At 39.6% G+C, this 13372-nt stretch overlaps 1 protein-coding gene across 2 annotated transcripts in view; it reads right to left on the reverse strand.

Moving 5' to 3' along the window:
- Positions 1-454: 454 nt before the first annotated feature.
- Positions 455-13372, reverse strand: part of clec16a (C-type lectin domain containing 16A) — a 41349-nt gene continuing 28431 nt past the window's right edge. For both annotated transcript variants that reach the window (XM_040157137.1, XM_040157127.1), the window contains 5 exons: positions 8069-8220; positions 7012-7216; positions 6189-6359; positions 5122-5259; positions 455-3482 (listed from right to left, as the gene is read on the reverse strand). In XM_040157137.1, coding sequence (XP_040013071.1) covers positions 2869-3482; positions 5122-5259; positions 6189-6359; positions 7012-7216; positions 8069-8220 — 1280 coding nt within the window. In that variant the 3' untranslated portion in view covers positions 455-2868. The remainder of the gene's footprint in view (positions 3483-5121; positions 5260-6188; positions 6360-7011; positions 7217-8068; positions 8221-13372) is intronic.

Raw genomic sequence — 13372 nt, forward strand, 5'->3', positions numbered from 1 at the left:
GACTGTTTCAGACTCCCAACATTTTTAGGACCATAGAAATCTCAGAGATTGTTTATATAGAAATGAGAGTATTTCCACTGCTTGATGCAATTTTATTTTTTAATAAAATTACATCAAGCAATATCAATATCAGCCTTACAGATCTTCTATGAAACCTTCTGCATGGTAAGTTTCCCTGAAATTGTGTAACTGTGGCAATAAAATGCAATCAGTGAAACCCTGCACACACTCAGTGATCTAGTAAACAAGTGGGTGTGTGTTCCTGGGGCTGGCAGTTCTTTTCTAATATTTCCTGTGGTTTTCTTGCTCAAACACTGCGGAGAACCTCCTCTGCCGTTAGTACTAGAGCGTGATTCTGTAAAAAAGGAAAAAAAAAAAAAAAAAAAAATCAAGACCAAAAAAAAAAAAAAAAAAAACTGTCTGCAAACACAATAACAAGGCTCATGCAGCTGTCTCACTGTTTAGTAGAATAATTTATTGCAGTTCGTTATTTATTCCTCTCTTTTAGGTCATTAACAATAATTACAGTTTTAAAAGCCAAAAGCATTTACAGAGCATACAAACATATTACATACACGCACATTACAATCAGAGACTTAATAATGGAACCTTGACATGGCACGTTTTGATAGAGGTTGCCAGGGATTACAGACAACACGCCACCATGTTGGAAGACAAGATGGCGGCGTGTTCCCCCAAACCATCAGTGTCAGCTCTACAAATTGTGCCAAGCCCCTTCAGCATGTCAGTGATATCACTATCATTCTTCCACTATTTACACTAGCAAGATGGAAATACTAAGAGACAGACTCAAAAAAAAAAAAAAAAAAAGTATTGCTATGAATTTCTCATTTATAAATTTGTTGATGGCTGTACAGAGTTAAAAAAATAACAATGATCGAGCATTAAGACTTCAGTTGTTTGATGATGGCGCAGAAAAGAAGAGAGTGAGCTGGAGAGCAAAGGTGGAAGAGAAAAGCAGCAAGATTAAAAGGATTAAGAAAAGATTAGGACACGGGGAGAAACATGTTTTAAACAATCTGTGTGTGTACTTTGTTCCTAAGAGATCAATCAAGTCATGAATCAAGGATAAAATACACTGATCCCACTTTTTCCAAATTGATCAAATAACACTTCTGTTTGGAGAGATAAGTTGTCTGTTACATTCATCTCTCCCCTCACTGGTTAGCTCTTAAGATTGCTGCAGTAGTAAAACTTTACTTAGCTGATTAAAGGAAGAGGTTGACGAGGGGGTTTGCCTCTACAGGCCGACCTCAGGACAGCATCTGGTTTCCCAAAACTGAAATAAATCCAAATGTTGGTTTTGCAAGAGTGCTTTTGTCTCTCTTTGGGTTATAACTTCGATAATTCCAGGTTTTAAACACGGCTATGGGCTCACTTTGGGATAAAAATATGATCCAAACTTCATGTTTTTGGTTTTTTTGGGAGATATAAACCACATTATACTCCTACTTTTCATTCCTGGAGAAAGGATACTTTATGGCTCTCCAGCCGCTGGATGGGGAAAACCCCCCCCAAAAAAACCAAAAAACAAAACTTGTTTTGACAAACAGTTTATCAAATTTGAGTGAGAATGCTCCCAACAGTCACTGGAGAGTTGAATGCATTTTAGAGTAAAACTATAAAAGCACATATAGAATAAAACTGAGCTCTGAGAGGCAACTAGCTGATACATTCAACCCAGTGTTGTTGTGGCGATGTGCAGACCCGATGACATGGATGTTATTTCAAAAGCTTTCTCATGACTCTTTGAAGTTGAACATCACAGATCGCTATTATACTGCATCACCCTGTGAAGCTGACAGAGTTTCATTTAGTCAAGCAAATGGAACTTTTCTTATCTATTTTTCTAAATATAATCAAACAATCTGAAATACCCTAGTTAAACCAGTAAAACAGCATGTTAAATCATGTTATATTTGAGTACACCTGTGTTGCCAAAGGGTGAACTGCTCCATGTATAAAAAGCATGAATGAATCAGTGCATGGATTGACTCAAGTCACTCAGTCACTTACTACTACTACTTGGTGAACTGCTCTGCATTATATATATCTACTGTACTTCTTATTCAGCAGCCTTTGCTCCATTCAGATCTCTCAAACAATTGGTCAGGCTGCTGACAGCTGAACTACTTCTGCAAATGAACACACATTATCGAATCCGTGCCGGCTATGAACCACGGATTTCGCAAAGAAGTCATTGATGCTGTAATGGAAGTTGAAATAAAAGCCAATCAAACTGAGCTCAAAGTGAATTGATTTCTTTTGCATATCTGAAAAAACGTGCTTCTCAACGCTGCATTCAAGCAACCCGCGGGTCCACCTTTTCCAAAACCTGTCGGCCCAAGACACTTACAATGATGTAAGCCAACTGTGTGCTGGTTATGATCCCCATTAAAAAGCGGCTTTCACACACCTCAAGTTGCTTTCCCACATGAAGTAATGAAAATGGTCACTGGTAGAGCAGGAGATGCGGCTTTAAAAAAAAGATTAGGTTAACATTAAATTAACTTCTACAGTTTGATACCTGCTGCCTCCTTGCTCAAGATGTTGCAGATGATTTAACACATGTTCTATAATAGACACCAATTATCAAATGGGATATGAATGGATCATTGCTTTACATGTGGAAGAATGAGAACTAAACCACATGTGGAACACACATACCTACCCAGAGGCAGTCTGAACATACAGTGGCTAAAAGGCTAGTGCAGCTGACTGTGTGTACTGTATGTATGGTGTGTTTGTGTGTGTGTGTGTGTGTGTGTGTGTGTGTGTGTGTGTGTGTGTGTGTGTGTGTGTGTGTGTGTGTGTGTGTGTGTGTGTGTGTGTGTGTGTGTGTGTTGCTTAATCCAGTTCAGGTGAGTCTGGTGTTTCAGTGTGCGTCTCTGCATCTCTTGTCTTCTCTACAGAGTCGTCTCTTTCTTGCAGCTCTGCAGCAGAGAGCAGGACCTCACCTTCTGGCTCGTCTCTTCCCTCTGGTTCCTCTGGTGCTTCGTCAGTGGGTGTGACCAACTCCGTCGTCGTGGTTTCCTCTTTTAGCGTCGCATCTGTCTCTGTCTCATCCATTGGTGACCCTTCCTCCTCTTGCAGCTCCTCCTCTTCTCTTTGCTCTCCTTTCCTATCCCCCTCTTTGTCTTCCTCCTCCTCCTCCTCCTCCGCGATGGTGGCGTCTGGTCTCTGGAGGGAGTGCATCATGGGAATGTGGCTGGCGCATGGGTGCAAGTGCGGTGAGTCAGCAGGGGGTAGCAGCGTGAGCGACTCCACGCTGAGGGTCTCAGCATTGTTGTCTGTGAGGAGGGAGATGGTGGGCTGCGAGGCCGGGGTGAGGCTTGGGGCCAGGGCCGGAGCAGTGACTGGGGTCGAAGGAGTAGAGGAGGCTAGCGTTGCTTCTCCACCTCCTCCTTCCCCTTCTCCGCCCGAGGAGGAGGGCGGGGTGTGCTCCAAAAACGTACCTTCATCTGGTGGAGAGGAGAGGACACAGTGAGGCGGGGTGAACTCAGTGGAGGAAAAAATTTTTTAAGGATTAAAACTGTGGCTTGGTGAGAAATTATGTGGCTTTTATAATAAAACCTTCAAAAAAATGTTTTTTTCTGCTTTCTTCATGTTGTTTTCCTGTAAAGAAAAAGTATGGCTTCCTATTGAATTTACCGTGAGGAAAAACAGATTAAATATAGCCTACCATCTTATGCAACTGAAATGTGAAACAAGTTAAAAAATAGGTTAATCAATATTCCACATTATTCCCTTAACCCTGCCAACAATTTCATTTCAGGAGAAGAATAGCTTACTGACAACTGACTAACACAGCACACTGTGTTCACTAAGTACTTCCTTTTGTTTTCATCGTTTATAGCATAAAGAATAAACAGTTTCCTTCTAACAAGGTGGAGCTCGTTTTCAAATGTGTCATCGGTGCAGAAAAGCCTCTAACAAGGAAAAAAAAAAAAAAAGAGGTACAGAATGGACACACTGCACAAGAATTAGTCATAAGTAGCAGCGGCAACAGCAGCAGCACTAATAAAAGTAACAGAATAGTGTTTATAGGGAGAACTACAACATACACTTTGTAATACTATGTCAATTACTGTGTAAGCGTACTTACATTGTAAGAGTGTAACGGTGCAGTACGAAAGATATAACAAGATATATTTTGTCAGATCTACAAAATTAAACCAAAACTGTTAACTGTTACTGTTTTCTTGCATTGTGAGGCTAACAAGATATAAACTGAAGGAAGCACCCAAAACAATCCGGACCATTTTACTTGTGTGACTGACAAGACTGGAGAAAGATTGGGCTCCTCTAAGCGGAATTCAGTATAAATGAAATGAAATTCAACTTTTTTTGTGATGAGCTGTTATCCGTGTTGGAATATAAGCTCCCGCTATGACGAGAGATTGTATGAAAAAAACAAACAAACAAAAAAAAAAAAAAAAACTTGCTGTCTATACTCATCTACTCAGTACTGATAAACAGAGCCTGAACAGATAAAATGCTTGAACGAGATACAACACTTCTATTTGAGTTTCTTAGCAGTGCTGTGTCCTGCAAACTGTCAGGACTGCTGATGTGCCACATTCAATCATATAGTTATGGGATTATGTAAAAAAAAAAAAAAAAACACAAAAAAACCCCCTGAAACTACAAGAAACCATTTCATTTTAATCAAACCATTCAGAGTACTCATCCTTCCTAAATTCTCATTCCCCTTGGTATAGCTTATACCTGCTCTGGTAGACAGTTCAGTTGAGTTAAGGTGAAACTTTCTGCTTCCAACAAAGCTTGGTGTACATACGTCCTGATTCACCCCTCGCAGGAATCTACTCAGACATTGGGTTCCCTCTATAACTGATTTAATAGGTTCTCTGAAGGGTACAATGTGATTACTTGTATTCACAATGTTGACACTATCGCCCAAAACTCACACATACTATGTATGTGTATGTAGTATAGTGGTAGAGCATGTGTGGGTGTGTGTGTGTGTGTGGTATAGTGCAGACATCACATTGGTACTGTATAATGTACCGTGTGCTTTTTCATTCATGTTTCTGTAAGTAGGGACTGTAGATGTAGTGTGTGTGTGTGTGTGTGTGCTACCTGTGGGGCTCTGAGCTGATATAGTGCTTGCAGTAACAGAGTCACATCTTCCTGTGCTTCCACTCCCACTGGAGGGAGGCGAGGGGGAGGAGAGAGGCGAGGGACTGTGCTGCGACACGCAGTGAGCCACAGCAAAACCTGAGGATGGCGCACACGTACATAAACAAAATACATCATATTTAAACTATGGTTTAATTTATTAAACTTATGTAAACTATTTAAAATCTTATGTTCATGTAATTTACCCATAACATGCAGAAAAGGTACAGTTATCATAGAAACGGGCCCATTAAGTGGAAAACAAACAAACACGTTAACTTTTCTCAATATCATGATAATTTGTGTGGTGTCGAAACCTGGATGTGACAACGTTCACACTTCAAAGTGTCAAAGTGTCATTGCTGAGACAAACAAGGAGTCCTGGTAAGGAACTGCAGCAGGTATTATAAACCAGCGAAAGGGATTTAGCAGGAACAGACCGGGCGAAAGAACTGAAGCTCATGCAAAATTATAGCAGAGGTTATTTAACATACAAGGAAATACACAAATTAGAAATGAAAGAAAGCAAGGTCTGGGGAGTTTCTGGCTTTATTCTCAGGAGATGTATATAATCACAAAGCCTCTAATCTAAATCTCCTGGTAGAAACAAGAGTGACCTACTGTTACACTTCTACACTGAAGATCAAATCTCAAACCCATTTCCACTGCTCAGACTCTATCGCAAGTTGGTTTGAAGATAAGGGTAACTTTCTGACAACGTTTTCTATAAGTCTCAAGAAGAAAAGTCTTAATACAGTTTCAATGACTTCATGTTGTATTACTGATTATTATAATTTTTCTCAAAGTGTCCACTATTTATCAACCAGAGGTTTGACTTTACTGCCCTTGTTTTATGATATTCAGATCTCGATCATAGGTGCTCTGCTATTATTCTTTTTAGTTTCTACTGTGTCTAGATTTAAAGCCAAGAAAAAAGTCTAAAAAGATGAGTTTCTATAGATCTTTGTAACAGTGTAGAGGCTAAAGCAGTATGTACAGGCAGTGGACTCTGGTTATCTGTATGTTACCTGGTACTTTATCAACGGAGGCAAAGACTGATCTATTTGCTGTGGGGTCATTAGGGGCCCGTCTTGACTGCTCGTAGAATCGGAAAGGCAGGCCGCTGGGTGAAGCGCTGGCTGTCTGACCAAAACCCAAAACATCTGTTGCACTGGGCTGCACTGGCAGGTCCAACAGAGCTGCGTACACAGGAAGCACAGGGATATAAATAAAGCATCTGCAGTGCATTTAGCCCAGGGATTTAAATTTTAATTACAGAAAAAGGTGTCTCCATTATGGGAGAGTAAGGAACTAAATTCAGACTTTGGGAGAGCATGTCTAACTGGAAAAAAAAAATGGTAACCCACGTATTTGGTTTTACTATGACTGGATTCAGTGTAACTAAGGAACATTTTTGTATGTGATACTGCGTTACCAATGAGAGAATCTGAAACAGTTTATGATTGCAGTGGCTATTTTGGCAGGGTTCACATCCTCCTTGACTTTGCTGCATATGCAAGATTTCAGAGATCTGTTATTACTTACTACTGTGTAATTCTAAAGAATCAGACCACTGAAAGGGGAAGTACAAGTGACTGATGGGTAAATCCATCAAAATTTACATTACAATAGGACTGTCAAGTACTTTTTTTGTTTGAATGCTCACACAGAAGGACCAGGCACTTCAGCCAGTGGATGATGAAATATGATGAAAAATAAACGTAACCATCACTCTTCCCCAACATCTCTGAATTATCAAAGATGATCCACTGCTGACCCGAGCAAAGGCAAAAGGTCATTTTGAGCATTTGAGTGAGGACAGAAGGCTTAAAAGCCTTCCTAGTTGCTCACCAGCGATCCTCTGCATCTTCATGCGTCGGGCCTGGATGCGACCTTTGGCCAGCCTCTGCTTGGCGATGATGCAGCGGATGTGGTCAGCGAAGATGAAGTTGGCCTGCAGGATGGGCAGGGGCTTGGCATGGGGGTTGGAGCTGGGCTTATGGATGACAATGTTCAACGCTCTGCTGTCGTCCTCAACACCAGACACCTGCATGTCCTGTTGACAAAGGGAGGGTGAGAGATGGGGAGAGAGGGAACAAGGAGAGAAAGAAGGAAAATGGGAAAGAAGAAAGAGAGACGGAAAAAAGAGGGAAAGGAAATATGGGAAAATGGAATGAAAGATACAAATCGATAGAAAGTGAGTTGAGAGACAGATGACAATAATGGGACATGAAATTTGATCTTAGTTACATTTAAAAATTAGACCCGATAACAGAAGTTAGCGCAGAGCAAAAAGAGGATGGACACATTATATTTTATAAAGTAGGTTCAAAACATACAAGACACATAATGTCATAACACTTTCACAATATCAGTTTCACAAGAACATATCGTATATAATCAGCAATTCAGATTTCAAAAATTCCTTAGAAAAAAAAAAAAAATTCTTATCTGAGGTCATGACTAACTAGAGAATGACTATACATGCTTATACTTGTCAAAAGACCCAGAAGTGACTGTAAAGTATGTTACTATATGCTCCCTCATGATATACAGTGTATCTAGCTTTTTGCTAGTGAGAAGAACTCAGAAAACAACAATTCAACACCTGCAGGATGTAATGAAGAAGGAGGAAAGAGAAAAAGAAAGAAGCAGAAAGGACAAACTGGTGGCAGTGTAAGAGGGTAATCGAGAAACTGACGAGAGGAGCTGGACAAAGAATTTTTTTTAAAAGACAAACCAAAGGTTAGAATAAAAAAGGAGGAAGACACATAAATCATACATGGTTTTTTTAATTTAACATTTCATTTTCTCTTTAGCGTGCGCTCTCACACTCTCACACTCAGACACACACACTCACACTCTCTCACACACGTTCTCACACACACGCACACAACTTTTCTCTTACTTGCAAGAGTCCGGCAAACTTTACTACACCCCATCCAAGACGTTTGGTTTCCGGTTCGACCAGACTCATCTGATACACATCTACAGCGAGGAACCTCTGGGCCTGGCCACCATCTTTACTGACCACCATACAGGCTATTAGGTCACTGTTATCTGAAAAGGATGACAGACATGAAGGTAAATGGACTGCTGTGTCATTCAGGTCAAGGAATGGCACTATGGGTACCTCAAGGCTTTGAAAAGGTCAGAAAAATAATCTGACAATTCACGAAAAAAAAAAAAGAGTTAAATTATTCTCTAAGTCAAGCTTCTCCAGTGACGGGGTTCCCTGCTTTTCCTTGTCATTTATCATTGTTAACAGAACATTTTTTGACCCTGGAGAAAACAAGATATTTGAAGGTGTCACCTTGAGTTCTGGGAAGTTTAGATGGGCATTTTTCTCAGTATTTTTTTGAAATACTTTTTTGAAGTTTTTAAAAGACTAAATAATTAACTGACTAATCAAAAAAATAACTGGCAGATTAATTGATGAAAATAAACATGGTGTTACTGAGAAGACCAGCAAAATATATAATTAAATTTAAAATACAAAATGCACACAGAAATGGAATGTCTACCAACTTCTTATTGTACAACAGTATGTTGAAGTCCCCCATTAAAACATTGAAGCTTCAAGTTTTCAGTTTATAGAGCTTAGGGAGACTAATTACTAAAACTCAGCACTAAAATGCACTGCAGCACTGACACACACAGACCCACACACACACTTAATAGTTATTTCACTGGAACATACTTGATTGCTAATGCAAAACCACATAAAATGAGGACAACAGCTTTAACAGTCTAATTCTGTTTTATGTTACAAAGGAAATGTATACAATGCGATGATTCCTCTTCTTTAGAAAAGCTTCAGTGCAAAATTTACAGTTAGGTCCACAAGTATTTGGACAGTGACGCAAATTTGGTAATTTTGCTTCTGTACATCACCACAATGGATTTGAAATGAGGCCATCATGATGTGTTTGAAGTGTAGACTTTTAGTTTCACCTTCATTTAAGGGGTTTAACAAAAATATCACATTAACTGTTTAGGAATGACAGCCATTTTTATACATAATCCGTCATTTTCAGAGGCTACAAAGTAATTGGACAATTGACTGACAATCAGTTTCATGGCCAGGTGTGGCCTGTTCCCTCATTATTTCATGACAGATTAAGCAGATAAAAGTTGATTCCAAGTGCTGAATTTGCATTTTGTAGCTGTTCATGGGAACTCTCAATATGCGGTTACGCTGGAAAAAAAAATAAAAAAAAAAATCTATCAGACAGATGGCAGAAACTTTAGGAGTGGCGAACTCATCAATTTGGTACATTATTAAAAAGAAGGAAATGCGCTGGTGAGCTCAGCGACATTAAAAGGCCTGGAAGACCAGGCAAGACAGCTAAAGTGGATGATCGCAGAACTCTTTCCTTGGTGAAGAAAAACCCTTCACAGCATCCGGCCAGGTCAAGAACACTCTGGCGGAGGTAGGTGTATTGTTGTCAAAGTATAGAATCAAGAGACACCTTCATGAATGTAAATACAGAGGGTTTACCACAAGGTGCAAACCACTGGTAACACTCAAGAACAGAAAGGCCAGATTATACTTTGCCAGAAAGCATCTAAAAAAGCCTGCCCAGGTCTGGGAGAAGATTCTTCAGACAGATGAAACCAAGATTAACTTGTATCAGAATGATGGGAAGAGAACAGTATGGAGAAGGAAAGGAACGGCTCCTGATCCAAAGCAAACCACATCATCTGTCAAACATGGTGGAGGGAGTGTTATGTAATGGGCATGTGTGGCTGCCATTGGAACTGGGTCACTGGTGTTTACTGATGATGTGACTGCTGATAGAAGTAGCAGGATGAATTCTTATGTGAGATTCAGATTCAGCCAAATGCTGCAAAACTGATGGACGGTGCTTCACAGTACAGATGGATAATGACCCAAAACACACAGCAAAAGCCACCCAAGAGCTTCTCAAGGCAAAGAAATGGAATATTCTTTAATGGCCAAGTCAGTAACCTGACCTTAACCCAAATGAGCAGGCTTTTCACTTACAGAAGACAAAACTGAGGGCAGAAAGACCCACAAACAAGCAGCAACTGAAGGCAGCTGCAGAAAAGGCCTCGCAAAGCATCTCAAGGGAGGAAACTCAGCATTTTATACTCTATGTATAGATACATCAGGCAGATAAGCACACAGTAAGTCAGAACAGACAGACTGATACACAGTTAAAAAGGACAGATAGACACTTTTCTCCCACATGTCTAGGAGCATGTTTGAGAAATGATAAGCCCACATCTGAGCATTTTCACTTTAGTTCACTACAAAACCTACTGCAAAGCAAACATGAAATGTTGATGACCTGATTGACACCTGTGGTTTTGGTTTAAATATCACCCATCCTGACTGTTGTACACACTGATGTACAGCACCTTGATGAGCTTTTCTTTCTCTTCCACTGTCTAACACATGCCCCTTCCCCTTTAAAATATTTATGTTCTTTGGTTCCTCGATGTCTGTTCAAGTATCCTGACCAACCTATTTCTAAACCAGTATGCGACTAAGGTTATACCTGTGAAACTGGTTGGATCTGTGTACTTGAGTACACATGGGTTTTTGTTCATTTAATTAGCCCCTACAGTACAGTTTCTTTGCTTTGGGGGAACAACACATCATTTATTATTTATACAATAAACAGTTTTTTTTTTTTTTTTTACTATTTTTCGTGTTTTTCATCAGTGTCAGACAGCTTTTGGTTCACACATGGAGGCTCTTAGTGTAAATCATACATGCTCTCAAACCATTCAAAGATCAATGGGGGTTGCCAGGAACTTGACTTTACACACTGAAACAGTGAAGAGTGAAAAGTACCTCTCACTGGAAAGGGAGTCCCCGATTTACTGTGATAGCAAAGGGACACTGACAGCTAAATGGTCAGAGAAATGAGGGGAAGTTTTATAAAAAACCCTTCCACCCCCAACTTCTACTTAACGTTGACTACAGAAGGCAGGGGTTGGTCGACTTGTCTGGCTAAAAAGGCTTCAAAAGGTGACACATTTAATAGACAATAAGTTGACTCTAGCTTTTTTTTTGGATCACTGAAACAGTGACAGGTTCAACCACTGAATATGTTTTCAAAGTAATTTCATCCGAACATACAAATCACAGGGAAGCACGTTTCTATGAAATATTTCGTCTCAGGGTGTAGAATGTATTTCCAAGTATTAATCAGGTTTTTAGATTCCCTCCCGCTGACCAGAGGACAGATGTTAAGAAAAAGTTTATTCATGTTTAAGCAAACAAAACAGGACATAAATTTGCAGATACTGTTTCAATGTCTGAACACATATTGCTGTGTCATGATTTTTATAATTCAGAAGGCCAGTTTTTCCAGCTTTCATCATTAAACATCATTAATGATTCAGCAAATGCACTGCAAATGTTCATTGTACAACATTCTGAGGAATTTTTCCGAAAAAAAAAAAGTTTTTTTTAAATTCAGTTTTTCTGACTTTGATGACAACCTGACTAAAGTAAGACACCCCCTTTTCTCCTTTTTCAAATACAACCAAACAAGATCTGACTTATGCTGTTCAGTAACAGGCACCAGACAACAGAGCAGTGAGCAGCTGTCAGCCTTAAGTATGTCCTCCGCACTCCCTGTCCCTGAAGTCACTCCCTTGAGCTATCAAGTGCACCTCATCAACTTGACAGGTTGCACAGACCATAAAAGGTGGAAATCGAGAGACTGTATGCACTGGTGTGAGAACCCCCCCCCCCAAAAAAATGCGCAACACTAGTCTAGTTTCAAGTCTCATCCTCAAGAGACAAATGGTAAGACTTGGGCATGTTCTTTAGAAACCTATGATTTCAGATTCATCGAAAGTGACTTTTTGGAAAACTAACAATTTGTCACTTTTACCTACTTACAACTAGAAACAACCTAAAAAAAAAACGGAGGTTCAAAGGAGGTGCTAATATATTTTATAGACACTTTAAAATTACTTTTACTATTTACAATGTAATGAATACTAAAACAATAAACTCCACTGTTGTACTCAGCAAACAAAAAAGAAAATGCAAATTTTCCATGTTGAACAATATCACTGCTAATTGGAGTCTCTGAACGCTCCTTTGAGTCACATTGACACAACCAAGACTGGGTAGTTTTGCTCAAGCACACTGTCACACTTCAAGTAATATTCCAGCTGATGGGAACGCAACATGACCTTCCAGGGGAGTGGCCATCTCTGCAACCACAAATTTACTACTCCACTGACTTGATATACAGGTACAGCCATTAGCAGATGCTTTGTTACTATAGAGGATGCGGTGAAATGGAGGCAGTAACAGTCTATGGTCAGAAAAAGGAGTTTGTGGGTAGAAGGTGGCAGGTTTAAATCCCCCAGCCCATGAGGAAAAACCCTCCCTCTCCCCACAATTACTCTGTAGGAGTGTGTTCTTACTCAACCACCTTGATCAAATGAAAGTGACAGTAAGTTGGTAAAGGAAAAAAACAAAAACAAAACACACACACACACACACACACACACACACACAGACACACAGTCTTTTTAACCAAAGATGGGTGGAGCTAAATGTAAGAGATAATCATAGTTACTAAAAAGATTGTTTAAAATGACCTTTTCAAGTGACATAAATTACTGGAAGTGCTGTCATATCGAACATGATATGACAGCACTTAAAGAGTATCAATAGGTAAATCTGCCACAGACTCCCTTGACTGACATTTGGAATCATGAAAACAGTCAGTTTCAACCACTGAATTAGATTTGAAAGTAAAGCTGCAGTGAGACATTTGGTTTCAATAGGTATGTTTCCATTTGCTTGTCAAGTGATTTTTTTTTTTTTTTTGAGAGATCCCCACCCCCCAACAAAGAGAGAAAACGTGAATTTGGTGTGATGCCATCACCTAGGTTTGGGAAAATAAATTAGGATTCATTAAAGCTGAGCTACACCAAAAAACACATCCATCACAAAAGCGTAAAGTCTTTCAAGAATTAAAACAAGGTCAGTTATTGATATCAGCTAATTATGGCTGTTTCTTGTAGTCTATTAGTTTAATTAAGAAAATGATTAAAAAAAAGGAAGTGGCAATATCCTAATAGAGAAACAAAGCCGATCTGCAAACAGTATTTCAGCATCTGAAGGCACACACTCCGGTGTGTCATGAGTTTGATCAATTAATCAGGCCATGCAAATCAGGTTTACATCATTAATTGTTCAGCAAATATGTTT

This window comes from Xiphias gladius, chromosome 3 (genome assembly GCF_016859285.1).
Source record: "Xiphias gladius isolate SHS-SW01 ecotype Sanya breed wild chromosome 3, ASM1685928v1, whole genome shotgun sequence".
NCBI classification, from domain to species: Eukaryota; Metazoa; Chordata; class Actinopteri; order Istiophoriformes; family Xiphiidae; genus Xiphias; species Xiphias gladius.